We start from the raw sequence: 19806 nt of genomic DNA on the forward strand, positions 1-19806 counted from the left end.
GATAGATAGATAGATAGATAGATAGATAGATAGATAGATAAATATAGATAGTAGATAGATCAACTTTATTTGCTGTTTAAGCAAACATCCTCCTATGCATGTCAAACTAAATAATATCTGATTTTCATTCACAATTAAGTTTGTGATGGTTGTGTTTAGCTTGTGATAGTTGTGTTTAGTCTTGTTTGTGAAGGTTGTGTTTAGTCGTGTTTGTGATGGTTGTATTTAGTTTGTAATGGTTGTGTTTATTTTGTGATGGTTGTGTGGTTTGTGTTGGTTGTGTTTAGTTTGTGATGTTTGTGTTTAGTTTCTGATGACTGTTTTTAGTTTGTGATGTGTTAAATTTGTGAAGGTTGTGTTTATTCTTGTTTGTAATGTTTGTCTTTAGCTTGTGATGGTTTTGTTTAGCTTGTGTTGGTTGTGTTTAAAAACCTTCTATTTGTATATGCTGTATACAGTATTTACAGTATGTGACAGGTGGGCACTAGGACCCAGTAGGGAGCGCTGGTTAGGAGAGGCTAGTGCCCTACCTGTCACATTTATGAGAGTAAAGTTGAATCAAAGGTTCTCGGTTCGAGTCCCATCGTTGCCAGAAATGTGTTTACACATTATTGATTATTGAAAATTATATTTGTGATGTATTAATAATCCTACAGTGAATATATACATTTAGACACTTTTATACACACCACAATAAAAGCAAAAGGAGAAAAGCATACATTTTTTACATGATCAGTAGATCATGTAACAGATCGCAAGAGCAATGCATTATAACTCGGCAACCAGGCAGTACGATAAACCTGGCAGAAGAACTAAGGATAAAGTGAAGGGAGATGGTCCAAGTACTGTATGGGCAAATGTTTTCTTTCAATTTGTGTATCCGCCCAGGGATTCTGATCCGCTCCAAAATTTGATGTGTTCTAAGTTGGCCTATGCGACACCCCCCCACCGAGTTTTGTGAAAATAGCTCTGGAAGTTTTTATATAATCCTGCCTTGTGACGAACGAATGAACAAACAAACGAGCAAAATAACACTCCCAAGTGAAAACCAACCATCGCAAACTAAAAACAACCATCAGAAACAAGACTAAACACAAACATCACAAGCTAAAGAACAGTACAAATACCTCGGCACCGTGATAGACAACCACCTAAAATTTGATGCCAACACAGAACTGCTCTGCAAGAAAGGCCAGCAGCACCTTTTTTGTCTTAGAAAACTGGCGAAGTTCCAGGTCGTCAAGACTCTTATGTCACTGTTCTACAGAGCCTACATTAAGTCTGTCCTGTCTTTCTCTATCATTTGTTGGTATGGTAATCTTGGAATCAAATACAAGAACGCACTTGACAAAATTGTTAAGATGGCTTGGCCGTTCTCCAGCTTGAGCCACATCTTTAACAAACAGGTGGTTAACAAAGCCAGGAGCATACAGTCTGATGGAGCCCATCCCCTCAGAGCTGAATATCAGCTTCTACCTTCTGGTGTTTGCCTGAGCGCCCCCAAAGCCACCAAAAACAGGATAAAAAACTCCTTTATCCCCGTCTCCATCCGGGCCCTAAACGCCACGGGCCCAATGATTGTCTGACCTGCTCCTGCCACTTGGGCAGCTGGCCTTGGTCTGCGACATGGATTAGACGGTTAGAGATGGTGGTGAGGATGATGATGATGAAGATGATGATGACGATGATGATGATGACGACGATGATGATGTTGATGGGGTGGTGGCGGTGATGGACGATGATGGTCACTGATGAGCTAATTGTATTGCACTTGTATTGTATTTTGTCATGTTGTATCACTTGTTTTTATGTTTTTACTCTCCTGCTACCCAAATTGCCCAGCAATGGGACAAATAAACATTTTGAACTTGAACTTGAACAATCATCACAAACTAAACACAGACATCACAGACTAAACACAACCATCACAAACTAAACAATCATCACAAACTAAACAGAATCATCACAAACTGAAAACAACCATCACAAATACAACTAAACACAACCATGACAAACTAAATACAACCATGACAAACTAAACACAACCATCACAAACATGACTAAACTAACATAACAAATTAAACAGCCATTACAAACTAAACTCAACCATCACAAACTAAACACAACCATCATGAACTAAACACAACCATCACAAACAAGAACTTAAACACAACCATCACAAACAAGATTAAACACGCTCAGGTGGTGAGTGTTATCATTGCACCATCACTTTCTGTCTTTGAATTATGCCATGCTCAATCACATGTGCAACACACACGCTCATGCACACACACACACATGCACACATTCCCAATCCACACACATGCATGTTCAATCTGGAGAGGAGTGGCGTTCCAATCCAGATGGTGCCTCAATGTGTGATGGGAGCTGCTGGGTTACAGCAGATGTCTGCTCTGGTGATGATGCTGATGCTGATGGTGATGTGTGTATGTGTGTGTGTGTGTGTGTGTGTGTGTGTGTGTGTGTGTGTGTGTGTGTGTGTGTGTGTGTGTGGTGTGTGCGTTTGTGTGGTGTATGTGTGTGTGTTTGTGTGGTGGTGGTGGTGGTGGTGGTGGTGTGTGTGTGTGTTTGTGTGTGGTTTGTGGTGTGTGTGTTTTGGGGGGGGGGGGCTCTATGCCTGCTACTGCTCCTGAGGCAATTCCCTGCCTGAACATGAGGCACATAGGTATACAGGTGATCATGTAATTGATAATTAGCTTTAACTGTCTGTCCTCTAAAGCTCTGCTCTGCTCTGCCTGGTCGAGCCTGGAGATGCTGGTGGATGTGATGGTGGTGGAGCTGATGGTGGAGGTGCTGGTGGAGGGAGGTACTGGTGGTGGTGGTGGTGGTGGTGATGGTAGTGATGGCGGAAGTGATGGTGGTGGTGGTGATGGTGGTGGAGGTGATTGTGGAGATGGAGGTGATGGTTGAGATGCTGGTGGAGGTGCAGGTAGAGGTGATGGTGGACGTGCTGATGGAGGTGATGGTTATGGTGGAGGTGATGGTGATGGTTGAGGTGATGGTGGAGGTGGTGGTAGTGATGGGATGGTGGTGCAGGTGCTGATGGCGGTGGTGGTGGAGGTGATGGTGGTGGTGGTGGTGGAGTTGATGGTGGTGATGGTGGTGGTGGTGGCGGTGGTAATGGTGGTTGTTCTAGAGATGGTGGTGGAGGTGATGGTGGTGGTAATGGTAGAATTGGTGGTGGTGGTGGTGGTGGAGGTGATGGTGGTGGTAGTAACAGAGGTGGTGGTGGAGGTGATGGTGGTGGTAGTGGTGGTAATAGAGGTTGTGTTGGAGGTGACGGTAGAGGCAATGATTGAGGCGGTGGTGGTGGTAGAGGTGATGGTGGTGGTGGTGGTGATGGTGGAAGTGGTGGTGGTGGTGATTGTGGTGGTGGAGATGATGGGGGTGGTGATGATTGTGATGGCGCTGGTGGAAGTGGTCTTGGTGGTGGTGGAGGTGATGTGGTGGTGGAGGTGATGGTGGTTCGTGATGGTGGAAGTGGTGGTGGTGGAGATGGAGATGATGGTGGTGGTGGTGGAGGTGATAGTGGTGGAGGTGCTGGTGATGGTGGTGGTGGAGGTGATGGTGGTGGTGCTGGTTTTGGTGGTGGATTTGTAAGTGGAGGTGGTGATGGTGGTGGTGATGGTGGAGGTGATGGTGGTGGAGGTGGTGGTGATGTTGGTGGTGGTGGTGATAGTGGAGGTGATGGTGGTGGAAGTGGTGATGGTGGAGGTGGTGGTGATGGTGGAGGTGGTGGTGGAGATAGGGGTCATGGTGGTGGTGATGGTGGAGGGGATGGTGGTGGAGGTGATGGTGGAGGTGATGGTGGTGATGGTGGTGATGGTGGAGGTGATGGTAGTGGTGGTGATGGTGGAGGTGATGGTGATGGTGGTGGTGGTGATGGTAGTGATGGTGGAGGTGATGGTGGTGGTGATGGTTGTGGTGGTGATGGTGGAGGTGATGGTTGTGGTGGTGATGGTGGAGGTGATAGTGGTGATGGAGGTGATGGTGGTGGTGATGGTGGAGGTGGTGGTGGTGATGGAGGTGATGGTAGTGGTGATGGTGGTGGAGGTGATGGTGGTGGTGGTGATGGGGGAAGTGATGATGGTGCCAGCTTGTGTGCCAGGAGTTGGACAGAGAAATAATACAGAATAAACGGCCCTGCTTACACACACACACACACACACACACTGAACACCCCCCATACACACACACAACATACTGGGTTTCAACATTTCATACAGTATATTCTGACTGCATTCATATATTTCTGACAGTAACAGTGGTCTGTCATGTATGACACAGATTGCAGGGTTAGGGTTGGAGAATTTACATTTCACCAAATTACAGGTTCAATTTAAAATGTTTCAAATCTCTTTTAATCTAAATCCTGCTAATGGAGCTTGACTGTGTGTGTGTGTGTGTGTGTGTGTGTGTGTGTGTGTGTGTGTGTGTGTGTGTGTGTGTGTGTGTGTGTGTGTGTGTGAAGTTGTACATGCTTTTGTACATTCGTGTCTGTGCGTTTTTTTTATCATTAATGCCATGGCACAAAAACGTTTTGCAGCCTCCGTCCACTCCCACGTACATTTCGATGTCACGCCTTCAGCCGAGCGGAACAGAAGTGTCCACGCCCACCCGTTTCTATACTTACCCAGAATCCCACACAGGCCCAGCTGCAGTGTGGCCTCCACTGTGCTGCACTGCACTGTGGGTAAATTCTGATCAAAATACTTCCCGATGACACAAAAAACACAACAGTCTTTCAAAACGGGAGTGCTGTTAGAGATTATACACTCAGCTCGTAAAAGCTATTTCCACATCTCCCAGGACCTGACTGGAATTATCCAAGTTTTTATTTGTTTGTGTTTGTTTTATTTGTGTGAATATGTGTCGTTTACTTGTTTACGGGGCTCTGCCGTTGGTCTGGGCTGTTTAAGGTTTCATATGTTTATTCAACCAGACATGTGAGCCTGAATGTGGCTCAGTGTGTGCTCGGGTGAACAGGACAACATGCTGGTGTGTGTGTGTGTGTGTGTGTGTGTGTGTGTGTGTGTGTGTGTGTGTGTGTGTGTGTGTGTGTGTGTGTGTGTGTGTGCCTGTGCGTGTGCCTGTGTGTGTGTGTTTGTGTGCGTGTGCGCAGGGTGTTCTCTATGTCTTTCCCACGTGGAGCCTCTGTCCATGGACTTCTCTCTCAGACTTCGCTTCTCATTAGCGTCCTGAAACACAGCGGTGACCTGCAGAGGTCACAACACCTCGTTTTGGTCGCGGTCTCAAACCGTCTTGAACTCTGAATGGTGAGTTCAGATTACCGTAGATCAAACTGCCGTTCCCTGGGGGCCGGCCCCGCCAGTCCCTGATCACAGGCCGGCCGGCCGGCTCTCCGTGGCTCGCACACATTTGGCCATGTTTCTGGTCGTGTTGGTGGAGTCGGCCTGTACTTAGTGAGCCTGTTTTACCAGCCGGGGGAATATTTCGCCGTTCTCCGCGGCCTGGGATGACATTTATAGACGTAGAACACTTTAATGTGTTGTTGTGTGTGTGCAGGCTTTGCCACCGTCACTCTCTCTCTCTCTCTCTCTCTCTCTGTTCTCTACCTCTCTCACATCCTCCCTTCCTTGGCATGGGGTTGCGAGGCTCGCCACTCTGCTCTGCTTGTGTTTGCGTGTCCGTGTGCGTGCGTGCATGTGTGGCACTTTGGCGTCAGTCAGACGGACAGACAGGCCGATGGAAGGACGTTACGGATGTCCAGTAGCGAGGTGCTTCTGTTGGACCAGCGTGGACTAGTGGGCCTGGTGAGAGGCGTGGGCTCCCTTTCCCACTGTTCTTTAGTGGAGACTGCTTTCTTGTTGAAATGCCATCGCCCCCAGCTCCTCCTCTCCTTCGACGCATTGTCCCTAACCTCCTGACCCCCCCCCCACCCTCTGAACACCCCTCCTGAACACCACCCCCCTCTGAACCCCCCCTGAACACCCCGCCAGAACACCCCCCCCTCTGAACGACCCCGCCTCTACTCCCAAATATTCTTTCTCCATGGACCCTGCCCTCCAACAGCTGACCCTGGCTCCCCCCTGGGGCTAGTAGACATGGTATGGTCCAGAGAGACTCACCCCTGGGCCTAGTAGACATGTTACAGTCCAGACAGACTCCCCCTTGGGCTTGTAGACATGGTACAGTCCAGACAGAGAGATTCTGCTGGAGAGGAAAGAGAAGGTCAAACCATCAGCCAACCAATTGATTGATTATAATCTTTTTTTTTAAAGAGAAAATTCTTCCAAATCATAAAGTCTAAGTTGATTTGAGCAGAGTAAGGAGGAAGTCTGAGTAGAGTAAAGTGAAGACTAAACACACGTCTTTGTTGATCCCATCTTTGCCAGGACTGTCTGCGCCTGGTTCTCTTAAGAAGCCGGGGAAGTTTGATTTCAGCGCCCTGTCCTCCCAGACGCGGTCCCCCCGCATGGCGTTCACCCACCACCCGCTGCCAATACTGGCGGGAGTGAGACCAGGTGAGAGCCCACCCCCACCCCCCCACCCCACCTGAGACCCCACCCCCAAACTACCCCACCCGCCCGCCCCGCCCCGCCCGCCAACCCCGCCCCCCTCCCCGAGGCCGGAGTCCTGCCGTGGGGTCTGTAGACAGAGAGATGGGGGATAGGGTTGTAGGTTGAGATCCCTATGTGTTGGAACTCCCTCTATAGGCAGTGAGGATGTAGACAGAGGGTGTCTGGACTCCTCTGAAGACGTCCGTCCGTCCGTCCGTCCGTCAGTCCGTCCGTCCGTCCGTCTGTCCGTCTGTCTGTCTGTCTGTCTGTCTGTCTGTCTGTCTGTCTGTCTGTCTGTCTGTCTGTCTGTCTGTCTGTCTGTCCGTCTACTCTCAATCCACTGTAGATATCCCTCTTTCCATCTCTTTCTCTCTCTCCCTCTCTCCCTTTCTCTGTATCTCTCTCTCTCACTCTCTCTCTCCCTCTATTCCTCCATACTGTGTCTCACCCTGTAGCCCTCTTATTATGTGAATCCTGGTCCGAAGAGTGTGCGCATGTGTACAGTATATGTGGTGTGTGTGTGTGTGTGTGTGTGTGTGTGTGTGTGTGTGTGTGTGTGTGTGTGTGTGTGTGTGTGTGTGTGTGTGTGTGTGTGTGCGTGTATGTGTGTGTGTGTGTGTGTGTGTGTGTGCGTGCTCGTGGCCATGTGTGCGTGCGTGCGCGTTAGACCTGGCCGTGGAAGACCATGCTCCAGTCCCCCAGCTCGTCAGGACAGAGACCAGCGTCTCATGATGATGACATCATCATCCAGAGCCGTGGGGCTGCAGCGGATCCACCCCTGGCCGTGTTGTCCCCCCCTTCCCCTCACCCTCCCCCCCCCCCCCCCCCTCCAGCCAAATGCCCCTCCCTCCCCCAGCCATCTGCCCCGGGGGGGTGGGGGGTGGGGGGTTGATGGGAGATCCTCCGCAGTAAAGCCAGTCTTTGTGAACGCCTCAGAGACCAGCGCTGTGTTTACCTACAGTACAACCCAGCAGCTCTGGGCTAGATGGTGTCTGCAGGGCTGGGTGGTTGATCATCCCCAGCAGACCTCACAGTTACTCTGTTACTCCACAGTACTACCTCCCCAACCCACACACACACACACAGCCCCTGGGAAGAGGTAGGGTCCCCCCCATGCCCCTGGGAAGAGGGAGGGTCCCCCCGATGCCCCTGGGAAGAGGGAGGGTCTCCCCATTCCCCTGGGCAGAGGGAGGGTCTCCCCATGCCCCTAGGAAGAGGGAGGGTCTCCCCATGCCCCTGGGAAGAGGGAGGGTTCACCACATCATTACCTTCCCCCCAGCGACAGCGCAGGGCGAGAGGTAATGTTTTCGGTGGCGTGTGTGTGTGTGCGTTTGTTTGTGCATGGTTTTTTTTCTGTTAACAGGATTACGCAAAAACGTCCTGACCGCTTTTCATGAAATTCGGTGGAGGGCTGGAGCATGGGCCACCTTACAACCCCTTAAATATTGGAGAAGATCCAAATCACAGGCTGGATCCACGAATGAAAGCAAAACTTGTGTAGGGGTGCTAGAGACACAGGGTTTGGACTGGGGTGTGTGTGTGTGGGGGGGGCGGGGGGCGAAGTGCACCGCATTGTCCCCCGATGGCTGTGACCCAAGAGGGGCACCACAGAGCCGGCCAAATAAAGCACCTATAGTAATTTTTACCTCTGCCCCAGATAACGCAGGGTGAGAGGTAATGTTTTCGGTGGCATGTGTTTGTGTGTTTGTTTGTGTGTTTGTTTATGTGTTTGTTTGTCTGTTAGCAGGATTACGCAAAGAACTACCAGACCCATTTTCATGAAACTCAGTAGAAGGGTGTAGCATGGTCCAACTTAGAACCCATTCAATTTTGGAGTGGATCCGAATCACAGGTCGGGTCCACGAGTCACCCAAACACAGTCAGCCATTCACCTCCATTCATTTTTTCGATCAGGTTTAAGCTAGAAATACCAGACTGATTGTAGCATGGTTCAAATAACAAACCATTAAACTGGTTGTCCACAAGCCGCCCAAACACGGCCTGGACGGCCATTCACCTCCATTCATTTTTTGGACTAGGATTACGCAAAAACTACCAGACTGCTTTTCATGAAACTCGGTCGAGGGGTGTAGCATGAGCCAATTTAGACCCCATTTAATTTTGGCATGCACAGGGCCACGAAACGCATTGAGGGGCAGAGGTCTGTGCTCTCTGAGCACCATTTCTAGTTGTTGTTATTGTTGTTTAGACGGAGGGAGGGGGGGCACTAGGACTGGCAGAGAGCAGGGTGCTACTGGGCTGAGGGCGCCGCCCAGGACACTGTCTGGAGAGGTAACATGCTGGAGTTGGCAGCCTCACATGGGCAGCTGGTGGGGTCTGGTTGGGTGCCGGGGGGGTCTGGTCGGGTGGGTAGGGGGGTCTGGTCGGGTGTGTGGGGGGGCTGGTCGGGTGGGTAGGGGGGTCTGGTCGGGTGTGTGGGGGGGCTGGTCGGGTGGGTAGGGGGGTCTGGTCGGGTGTGTGGGGGGGCTGGTCGGTTGTGTGGGGGGGTCTGGTCGGGTGGGTGGGGGGGTCTGGTCGGGTGGGTGGGGGAGTCTGGTCGGGTGCCGGGGCGGCTGGTCGGGTGTGTGGGGGGGTCTGGTCGGGTGCCGGGGGGGGCTGGTCGGGTGGGTGGGGGAGTCTGGTCGGGTGGGTGGGGGGGCTGGTCGGGTGGGTGGGGGGGGTCTGGTCGGGTGCCGGGGGGGCTGGTCGGGTAGACGGCACACCAGGGGAATATAGTGTGAGGTTTTCCCTCCTGATACAAATCAAGGAGCTTGAACAAAGGGGCGGCACATACTGTAGCTTGGAAGGTAGAGCGGCCGGCTGGGGATTGCAAGATCCCCAGTTCAATCCCAGTTTCTGGAGTGTGCCGACAGCGCAAAAGGAGCACTTCCCCTCTCCCCGCCATCCAGTCCCAAACACACACACACACACACACAGCCCCCCCCACTCCCTGCCCCAAGCATACCAGAAAGGCCCATACATATGAATCCTCACACCTGCACACACACACACACACACACACACAGCTAGCGGATAGATAAACCAGTCCTGACTGTTAACGGAAGCGTCTAAAGCAGCTGGGAAGCGAAGCAGCTTGGCATTTCTCACTGCCACATAACCCAGGTGCTCATTCGTTTAAGACTCACTTGTTTAAGACTCGCTCGTTTAACACTTGATCGTTCAAGACTCGGTCGTTCAAGACTTACTCGTTTAAGACTTGCTCATTTAAAACACGTGGGTGTTAAGACTCCTCATTTATGACTCGCTCATTCAAGACTCGCTCATTTAAGACTCACTCCTTCAAGACTCACTCATTCAAGACACGCTCTTTTAAGACTCGATCATTTAAGACTCACTCATTTAAAACATGTGGTCATTAAGACTCGCTCATTTAAGACACGTGGGCGTTAAGACTCGTTCATTTAAGACTCGCTCATTCAAGACTCGCACATTTAAGACTCCTTGTTTAAGACTAGCTCATTTAAGACTCGCTCATTGAAGACTCCTTGTTTCACTCATTTAAGACTCCTTATTTAAGACTCGTTCATTTAAGACTCCTAGTTTAAGACTCGCTTATTTAAGACTAGCTCGTTTAAGACCCGCCCGTTTAAGATTAGCTCATTCAAGACTCACTTGTATAAGACTCCTCATTTAGGACCAGCTCGTTTAAGACTCGCCTCAATGATCTCTTTGTGCTTGTTCATTCCTTTGTGTTGTTTTCTCGATCTGTTTTTTTGTAATCCAGCGCTCTCATCTATTGAGTTTGTGTGTGTGTGTGTGTGTGTGTGTGTGCCTGCGTGTGCTTGTGTGTGTGTGTGTGAGTGTGAGTGTGTGTGTGTGTGTGTGTGTGTGTGTGTGTGTGTGTGTGTGTGTGTGTGTGTGTGTGTGTGTGAATAGCCATGAGTCTATGACTGTTTACAATAATCATGTGAAGTTGCCTCATGCATTTACTTCAGTGACCATAAAATAGCTATCGCCAACGCCTACACTCATGATGTGAAAGCATCATGAGCTTCCTTTAACAATAACCTTATTTTAAACACATGTTTCCTCTCCGTTCCTGGGTTGGGTGACATGACACCATTTTGTTTGGAATCACTTAGTGGCTCTGAGTCTGATCTGATCTGTGAGTGCTCAGTATATACATCAGGGTTCTACTGTTTAGAATGTACCTCAGAGTTCTACTGTTCAGTATGTACATTAGGGTTCTACTGTGCAGTATATACCTGTACATCATGGTTCTACTGTTCAGTATATACCTCAGGGTTCTACTGTTCAGTATGTACATTAGGGTTCTACTGTGCAGTATATACCTCAGGGTTCTACTGTTCAGTATGTACCTCAGGGTTCTACTGTTCAGTATATACATCAGGGTTCTACTGTTCAGTATGTACCTCAGGGTTCTACTGTTCAGTATTTACATCAGGATTCTACTGTTCAGTATGTACCTCAGGGTTCTACTGTTCAGAATGTACCTCAGAGTTCTACTGTTCAGTTTGACATTAGGGTTCTACTGTGCAGTATATACATCATGGTTCTACTGTTCAGTATATACCTCAGGGTTCTACTGTTCAGTATGTACATTAGGGTTCTACTGTGCAGTATATACATCATGGTTCTACTGTTCAGTATATACCTCAGGGTTCTACTGTTCAGTATGTACCTCAGGGTTCTACTGTTCAGTATATACATCAGGGTTCTACTGTTCAGTATGTACCTCAGGGTTCTACTGTTCAGTATTTACATCAGGGTTCTACTGTTCAGTATGTACCTCAGGGTTCTACTGTTCAGTATTTACATCAGGGTTCTACTGTTCAGTATGTACCTCAGGGTTCTACTGTTCAGTATTTACATCAGGGTTCTACTGTTCAGTATGTACCTCAGGGTTCTACTGTTCAGTATATACCTCAGGGTTCTACTGTTCAGTATATATCTCAGGGTTCTACTGTTCAGTATATATCTCAGGATTCTACTGTTCAGTATGTACCTCAGGGTTCTACTGTTCAGTATGTATCTCAGGGTTCTATCTTATTCTTTCTCTCCCTCTCTCTCCCTCTCGCTCCATTCCTCTAACAAATCTCTCTCCTTTTCATTCCTCTAACAAATCTCTCTTTCCCTCTCTCTCTCTCTCTCTCTCCCTCTGTCCCACTCTATCTCTCTCTATTCATCTAACAAATCTCTCTCCCTTTCTCTCTCTCTCTTCCTCTCTCTCATTTCCTCTATCTCTCTCTTCATTCACCTAACAAATCAATCTCTCTCCCTCTCTACCCCCCCCCCTCTCTCTCTCTCTCCCTCTCTCTCCCTCTCTCTCCCTCTCTCTCTCTCTCTCCAGGGAGTCCCCGAGCCTCAGCCTCTGCGCTGCACTTCCCGTCTCCCTCCATCATCCAGCAGTCCAGCCCGTACTTTGGCCACCCCACCATCCGCTACCACCACCACCCGGGACAAGACCCCCTCAAGGAGTTTGTGCAGTTCGTCTGTGCTGATGGCTCAGGACAGGCCTCCGGACAGGTACGACCTGGAGAGGAGAGGAGGAGAGGAGGGAAGGAGAAGGGAGAGGAGAAGGGTGGAGGAGGGGAGAGGAGATGGGATGAGGAGAGAGGAGATGAGAGGAGGGGAGAGGAGACTGTTACACATATGTGCTGATGACTGTGGTGATAGTTCTCATCAATAAACATGCATAATCCTACACAAATAATGTAGTATATATATTGTCTGTTTTATAATGTAGAATGTACTGTCTGGGTTATAATCATTCATTCATTCAAGCTTTATTTATACTCTAAATTACACTGAATAGTTAAACTCATTCATCAATCACCAACCTAAAGGACACAGTGGTGAGTGCCATAGCTATTTCCAGTAATGAACCAGAGGGCAGAGTGGTATACAGAATGTCAGGATTTAAGAACAGAAGAAGTATCTTGCCTGTAGATTACATCTCCATAATCCAAGACAGAAAAACTGCTTCAATAAGTCTTTTTACTAATCATTGGGAAGTTGTCTCTCTTCCTCTACAATAAACCAATTTTCTGCCACAACTTAATGACAAGGTTATCTACATGGTAGTTACATGAATGTAAACTTCTCATCGAGCCAAATATTTGTACTGTGTAACTCTCTCAATATAAGAACCATTCACAGTGGAAATATGGAAAACAACATATATTTAGATTTATTAGCATTAAGTATCAATCTAAGATCAATGTGTGTACCTTGCAGAGTATTAAAGGAGAATTGCACTCTCAGTGGCCTTCTGAGCAGAAACACCAATACAGTAAATAACAGTGTCATCCGCATAGAGATGAGCCTGACAAATGCCTACAGAGGAAACAATGTTATTGATATAAATGGAAAAGAGCCCAGACTAAATCCCTGCAGGACTCCTTTTGCTGATGTACAAGAATTCTGACTGTGCATTGCCTAATCTAGTGTGTGTACTGACTGGGTCATAATCTAGTGTACTGTATGTAATGTCTGGGTTATAATATAGTGAATGTGCTGTCTGGATTATAATGTAGTGTATGTACCGTGAGTTATAATCTAGTGTATGTACTGTCTGGGTTATAATCTAGTGTATGTACTGTCTGGGCTATAATCTAGTGTATGTACTGTCTGGGTTATAATCTACTGTATGTACTGTCTAGGTTATAATCTAGTATGTACTGTCTGGGTTATAATCTACGTTATGTGTATCCTGTCTGAGTTATAATCTAGTGTATGTACTGTCTGAGTTATAATCTAGTGTATGTACTGTCTGAGTTACAATCTAGTGTATGTACTTTCTAGGTTATAATCTAGTGTATGTGTGTACTGTCTGAGTTATAATCTAGTGTATGTACTGTCTAAGTTATAATCCAATGTATGTACTGCCTTGGTTATAATCTAGTTAATGTACTGTCTGGGTTATAATCTAATGTATGTACTGCCTTGGTTATAATCTAGTTAATGTACTGTCTGGGTTATAATCTAATGTATGTACTGCCTTGGTTATAATCTAGTATGTACTGTCTGGGTTATAATCTAGTGTATGTACTGTCAGGGTTTGAGGTCTGCACAGTGGACATGGACCAGTATCTGATGCTAGTTTGGAGCAGCTAGAGGTCCATGCCACCTATCTGTCACATACTGCTCGATCTGGCCATCGTTTATATTGTATATCAGAGGACAACAGGTGCGTCTTAGTTACAGTTGGTGAGTTTACAGTGCAGACATAAGAATATGAGACCTTAGTCTCTCTAAAAGGGTCACCAGGCTCATCGTCTTTCCTGTCCTGCTAGACCGCTCAGGAGAGAGTTCAGAACAGCAGATCTGGTTTGCATGTCTGTGCTGTGTGTCTGTGCTGACTGTTTCTGTGCTGACTGTTTCTGTGCTGACTGTGTCTGTGCTGTCTGTTCCGTCACATCCCAGGGTTCCTTTTTTTTCCCTTTTTCTCCGGCCACACCCCCCTCAGATTTTGTAACCATCGACAACCACAACGCATCTCAGTAGAACATACATGTTCTGTGTTGAGTTACATTTTGTTTCTTTCAGATTGTTATGATTTTGGCTGTTGTTGTTTTGGTGGATGATATGACGTTTTTATAGAAGAGTATTTTTTCCATGTTGTTGATTTGTTGCCATGTTAAGGACGAGCCCCCCACCAATCATCCCCCTTCACCCCCACCCCTGTGGAGCTCCTTCCAGCCCCCCACCAACCATCCCCCCTCCCCCCACCTCCCCCAACCAACCATCCCCCCAGCCCCCCACCTCCGACCAGCCCCCCACCAACCATCTCCCCTCCCCTCCCCCCACCCTCTCCACCCCCCCGACCAGCCATCCTCCCAGCCCCCCACCTCCGCCCACCAACCATCCCCCCAGCCCCCCACCTCCGCCCACCAACCATCCCCCCAGCCCCCCATCTCCGCCCAGCACCCCACCAACCATCCCCCCTCCCCTCCCCCTCTTCAGCCCTACGGAGTTCCCCCCAGCCCCGCTCCAACCCTGTGGCCATGATTATTTTTTAACCACCTCCATGAGCAACCCAGCGCACATACATCATGGGTTTGGTTGTTGTGTCCACCTTCGCCCCCACGCCCCACGCCCATCCTCCCGGTCATGGATCTTGTTTTGGGGACGTGCGTCGTGCGCCTGGGAGCTCCTGACCCTGTCTGTGTCGTCCGCAGCATAACGGAAGCGGCCAGAGCAAAATGCCGGGCTCCTTCCTGCTGCCTCCTCCTCCCCCTGTGGCCCGCCCTGTGGCCCTCCCCATGCCCGACTCTAAACCCAGCAGCACGCCCCCCGACGGCCGGCTCAGCTCGCCCACATCTCCGTGTAAGTGACCCCCCCCTGACCCCACAGACCCAGTCAGAACCAGGACAAATGCCCCCCCCAGAAGCTGAACCTAACCTGGGAGCATGCTGCGCCCCCACAGACCAGAACCCCCCGTCATTTAACCCTATCCCCTGCCCCTGCCATCCTTCCGGACAACAGCCCCCCTACAGAACACCCCCCCCCCCCCCCCTCCTCCCTCCGGACAACAGCCCCCCTCCAGAACACCCCTCCTCCCTCCGGACAACAGCCCCCCTACAGAACACCCCCCCCCCCTCCTTCCGGACAACAGCCCCCATCCAGAACATCCCCCCCCCCCTCCTCCCTCCGGACAATAGCCCCCCTACAGAACACCCCCCTTGTCCTCCCAACTCTCACCCATGGCTGTAAGTTTGTCCCTCCACAGATACCAACATCCAGCCAGAGGCCATACTGCCGTCTCCTCTCCACGCCCTGGTGTCCTGGCTCTCTGGCCTGAACCCTGTCTTCCCCTGGTTACAGTCACTCTACCTCAGAGATCAGTCCGTTCACCTGGTCACAGTAGCACTAGCTCAGAGATCAGTCCGTTCACCTGGTCACAGTCACTCTACCTCAGAGATCAGTCCGTTCACCTGGTCACAGTCACTCTACCTCAGAGATCAGTCCGTTCACCCGGTCACAGTCGCACTACCTCAGAGATCAGTCCGTTCACCTGGTCACAGTCACACTACCTCAGAGATCAGTCCGTTCACCTGGTCACAGTCACACTACCTCAGAGATCAGTCCGTTCACCTGGTCACAGTAGCACTAGCTCAGAGATCAGTCCGTTCACCTGGTCACAGTAGCACTAGCTCAGAGATCAGTCCGTTCACCTGGTCACAGTCACACTACCTCAGAGATCAGTCCGTTCACCTGGTCACAGTCACTCTACCTCAGAGATCAGTCCGTTCCCATTGTGCCCCTTGGTCTCTCCAGAAGGTGCAAATTTAGGGCAGTGTTTTTATGTGGACTCCAGGAAAATCTCTGGTTCCTTCCAATCACTTGACTTCCACATACAATGAATGGAAATCCAGATTAAAATATAGTTTGGGATGTACATTTGATTTCTTTCAGTTGAATAGATTTTTGTTTTCTTTTGTTGGTTGACATTTTGGGTACAGATATCAGTGGTGTCTTGTTTGTGGTGAGGTGATTTGTGGGGGGGTGCGCTTGTTCAACATATAGTATTTTGTCAGACGGGGTGCGGAGGTCAAGGGTGGGGTGTGACTGCCAATGGTTTGTTTCTGACAAACGTTTGGCACTGGACAGAGCACTTCTTTTTAATTTTTAGAACCTTCCCCTTTTATTTGATTCATTTTTTAGATAACCTTCCCCTTTTATTTGATTCATTTTTTAGATAACCTTCCCCTTTTATTTGATTCATTTTTAGATAACCTTCCCCTTTTATTTGATAAATTTTTTAGATAATCTTCCCCTTTCATTTGATTCATTTTTTATTTATATTATTTCCTCTTCAACCTCCTCCGTCTTTCAGTCTTCTGTGTCTTCTGTCTGTTACTGATCGTCAAACATATACTCACTGTAGTCCTGCTAACTAACAATCATCTAACACACACACACGCACACACACACACACACACATGCACACACGCACACACAAACACACACACACAAATACACACACACACACTATGGCTGTCAACTGAGCTCAGAAATTATATTCGACTTTCTCTCTTAAATGTTTTCTGAAAATCGAATATATTCGACTAATGGTGTTATATAATTTTGCATAGAAGATGATGCATACAATGGAACTACCGGTACGGGTTCTAACCACAAGAGGGCGCTCACCTGCTATTGTTAAGTATAAGCACCAACGAAACTTTCTTGTCATCTGTGTTCATGGGATTCAAGTACTCAAGTAACGTTAATACCCTCAACATTATGGAAGTTTTTTGGTGTCTTTATTCAAATGGCAATGCATTTTTCAATTGGCAATTCAATATTCTATTTTGCCATGCAATTTGAAAATTTTGATTGATTGCATTTTCATTTTCAACTTCTGCGTGCATTATTTCACTCAATATTAAAACTTAAATGCAATCGTGTGATGTGCGATTCCATTTTCATGTACCAGTTATGTATGGAAGTTTGAAATTCAATAAGGGATTGCATTTTCATTCTCATAAAAGGTTTTTGGCCTCTTTATTCAAAGTGGCAATGCAAATGGGATTGTATTTTCATTTTCAACTTTTGCATGCATTCTTTAACTCAATATTAAAATTAAAATGCAATTCTGTGATTTGCATTTACATTTTCATGTACCTGCATGTATTGAAGTTTGAAATGCAATAAGGGATTGCATTATCATTATCATTGAAGGTTTTTGGCATCTAACCCTAACCCATATTGAGTTAAAGAATGCATGCAAAAGTTGAAAATGAAAATGTAATTCCATTTGCATTGCCACTTTGAATAAAGACGCCAAAAACCTTTTATGAGAATGAAAATGCAATCCCTTATTGCATTTCAAACTTCCATACATAACTGGTACATGAATATGGAATTGCAAATCACACGATTGCATTTTAATATTGAGGGAAATAATGCATGCAGAAGTTGAAAATAAAAATGCAATCCCAATGTGCATTTTCAAATTGCATGACAAAATCGAACATTGAATTGCCAATTGAAAAATGCATTGCCATTTGAATAAAGACATCAAAAAACTTCCATAGAACATGGGTGACATTTAGTGCAAACATGATCCTTTCATCAGGCCTAGCCAACTGAAAACAAAATAAGAGGAATAGCCTGTAATGCTATTCAGTGTTTGTTTACAATATTGCCCGCTGGTTGCCAAGAAGATGCGCTCTGATTTTATGGAAGTAGGTATTTCCTCGCCGCCTAGATGGATAAATAGATACGTAGACACAGTTGGCTGTTTTTTGGCCATGAAATGACTGAATATTAACGTAATGTTACATAAGTGTTTTGTCATGATTAGAAGATGGACGGTACTCTTTCCGGTAGCCTACTAATCCAATCTACACTTTTAAGATCGATTATGCATTTTTTCCTCAAAGTCGATGACTAATTGAAGTTTGAGTATTTATTTGACAGCCCTAACACACACACACACACACACACAGTCTAGATGGGTCGCAGAAAACCTAAGCCATCCATGAGGAAGCCAGAAATTGCCGTGAATTAGCTCCATGCTAACTGTCCCAGATGCTAATGCAGGTCCCTGACACCGCTCTCTCTCAGGGCCCCTCCCGCCGGAGAAGACCAGCCCAGCTCATTGGCTAGTGTGGTCTCGACTGGCCCAGCTCATTGGCTAGTGTGGTCTCAGCTTGAGAACCGGCCCAGCTGATTGGCTAGGGTGGTCTCTACTGCACTGATGCTGTCAGTGATATCATGTTGACCTCAGCCATTTACATCTGGGGACATGAAGGGGAAATTATGACATACGTATTTGACCGTTTGGTAACCGTCTCCTCTTTTTCTCTCTTTCCATTCACCGTACCTTTCCTCTCCCTCTCTTTCTCTTGCCCTCTCTCTCTCTCAATCTCTCTCTCCTTCTTTCTCTCCCTCTCTTTCTCTCTCCCTCCTCTCTATTTCCCTCTTCCTCCTTCTCTCTCTCTCTCTCTCTCTCTCTCTCTCTCTCTCTCTCTCTCTGTAGCATACTCCACGCCAGGCACCACAGCTCCCAACAGGTTTGTCAGCATCGGATCACGGGACAACAACTTTCTGAACATCCCGCAGCAGACACAGGTGAGACAGACTACCAGACCCTGCTGCCTGCACCTCTCTCCAGCAGGACCTACCATAGGCCTGTGTGTGTGTGTGTGTGTGGGGGGGGGGGGGTGGGGGGGGGTGGGTGTTTAATTGCCCTCTCTCTGTTTATTTGGCCCATATGGAGCGTACCCCTCCGGCAATGCAAGACTCTCTCTCTCCTTCACTCTCTTTCACTCTCTCTCCTCCTCTCTCTCTCCTTCACTCTCATTCCTCCACTCTCTCTCCTTCTCACTCTCCCTCCTCTCTCTCTCCTTCTATATATCCTTCCTCTATTTCCTTCTCTCTCTCCCTCATATCTCTCCTTCACTCTCTCCCTCCTCTCTCTCCCCCCTCTCTCTCCTTCTTTCTCCCATCTCTCCTCTCTCCTTCTCCCTCCTTTCTCTCCTTTCTCTCAGCTCCACTCTCTCCCTCTTCCTCTCTTTCATTCTCTTTCCTTCTATCCTTCACTCTCTCTCCACTCCCTCTCTCCACTCTCTCCTTCTCTCTCTCCCTCCCTGACCCCCCTCTCCTTCTTTGCCTCTCTCTCCTGTGCTAACCACAACTTTCCCTCCCTCCCTCCCTCCCCTCCACCACAGTGCCTCTGGTTCATACTGTATGCCTCCTTCATTACCCACTGCACTTTTCTCATTAGTGTCCGACCACACCCGCTTGCAGCCTGCTCTCTCGCTCTCTTCCTCTCCCTCCCTCTCTTTCTGTTTCCCTCTCTCCCTCTCTCTCTGTTCACCACCACATGGGAACCATCTGAAACTATCCCTCCTTTCGCTCTCACTGTCTCTCATTCTCCACCACACCAATTCTCTCACTTCTCTTGTTTTGCCTCTCTCCCTTCCTCTCTCTCTTCTCCTATTCTCTCCTCCCCCCTCTCTTCTTCTCTTCTCCTCACCTCACTTATCTGGGCCAACTAACCTTAACAACTAACCCTAACCCTACCAACTAACCCCAACCCTACCAACTAACCTTACCAACTAACCCCAACCTTACCAACTAACCCCAACCCTACCAACTAACCCCTACCCTACCAACTAACCTTACCAACTAACCCCAACCTTACCAACTAACCCTAACCCTACCAACTAACCCTAACCCTACCAACTAACCTTACCAACTAACCCCAACCTTACCAACTAACCCCAACCCTACCAACTAACCCCTACCCTACCAACTAACCTTACCAACT

The 19806-nt window shown here is 48.1% G+C and overlaps 1 protein-coding gene across 6 annotated transcripts in view; it reads left to right on the top strand.

Annotated features, from left to right (window-relative positions):
- nfixb (nuclear factor I/Xb) overlaps positions 1 to 19806 on the top strand; it is a 144756-nt gene that overhangs the window by 114558 nt on the left and 10392 nt on the right. For 2 of the 6 annotated variants that reach the window (XM_084438683.1, XM_084438684.1), the window contains 4 exons: positions 6378 to 6506; positions 11875 to 12050; positions 14705 to 14852; positions 18514 to 18605. In XM_084438683.1, coding sequence (XP_084294809.1) covers positions 6378 to 6506; positions 11875 to 12050; positions 14705 to 14852; positions 18514 to 18605 — 545 coding nt within the window. The remainder of the gene's footprint in view (positions 1 to 6377; positions 6507 to 11874; positions 12051 to 14704; positions 14853 to 18513; positions 18606 to 19806) is intronic. The other 4 variants (XM_084438686.1, XM_084438687.1, XM_084438685.1 and 1 more) reach the window with 3 other exon arrangements.

This window comes from Borostomias antarcticus (assembly GCF_949987555.1).
Source record: "Borostomias antarcticus genome assembly, chromosome: 5".
Lineage (NCBI taxonomy): Eukaryota > Metazoa > Chordata > Actinopteri > Stomiiformes > Stomiidae > Borostomias > Borostomias antarcticus.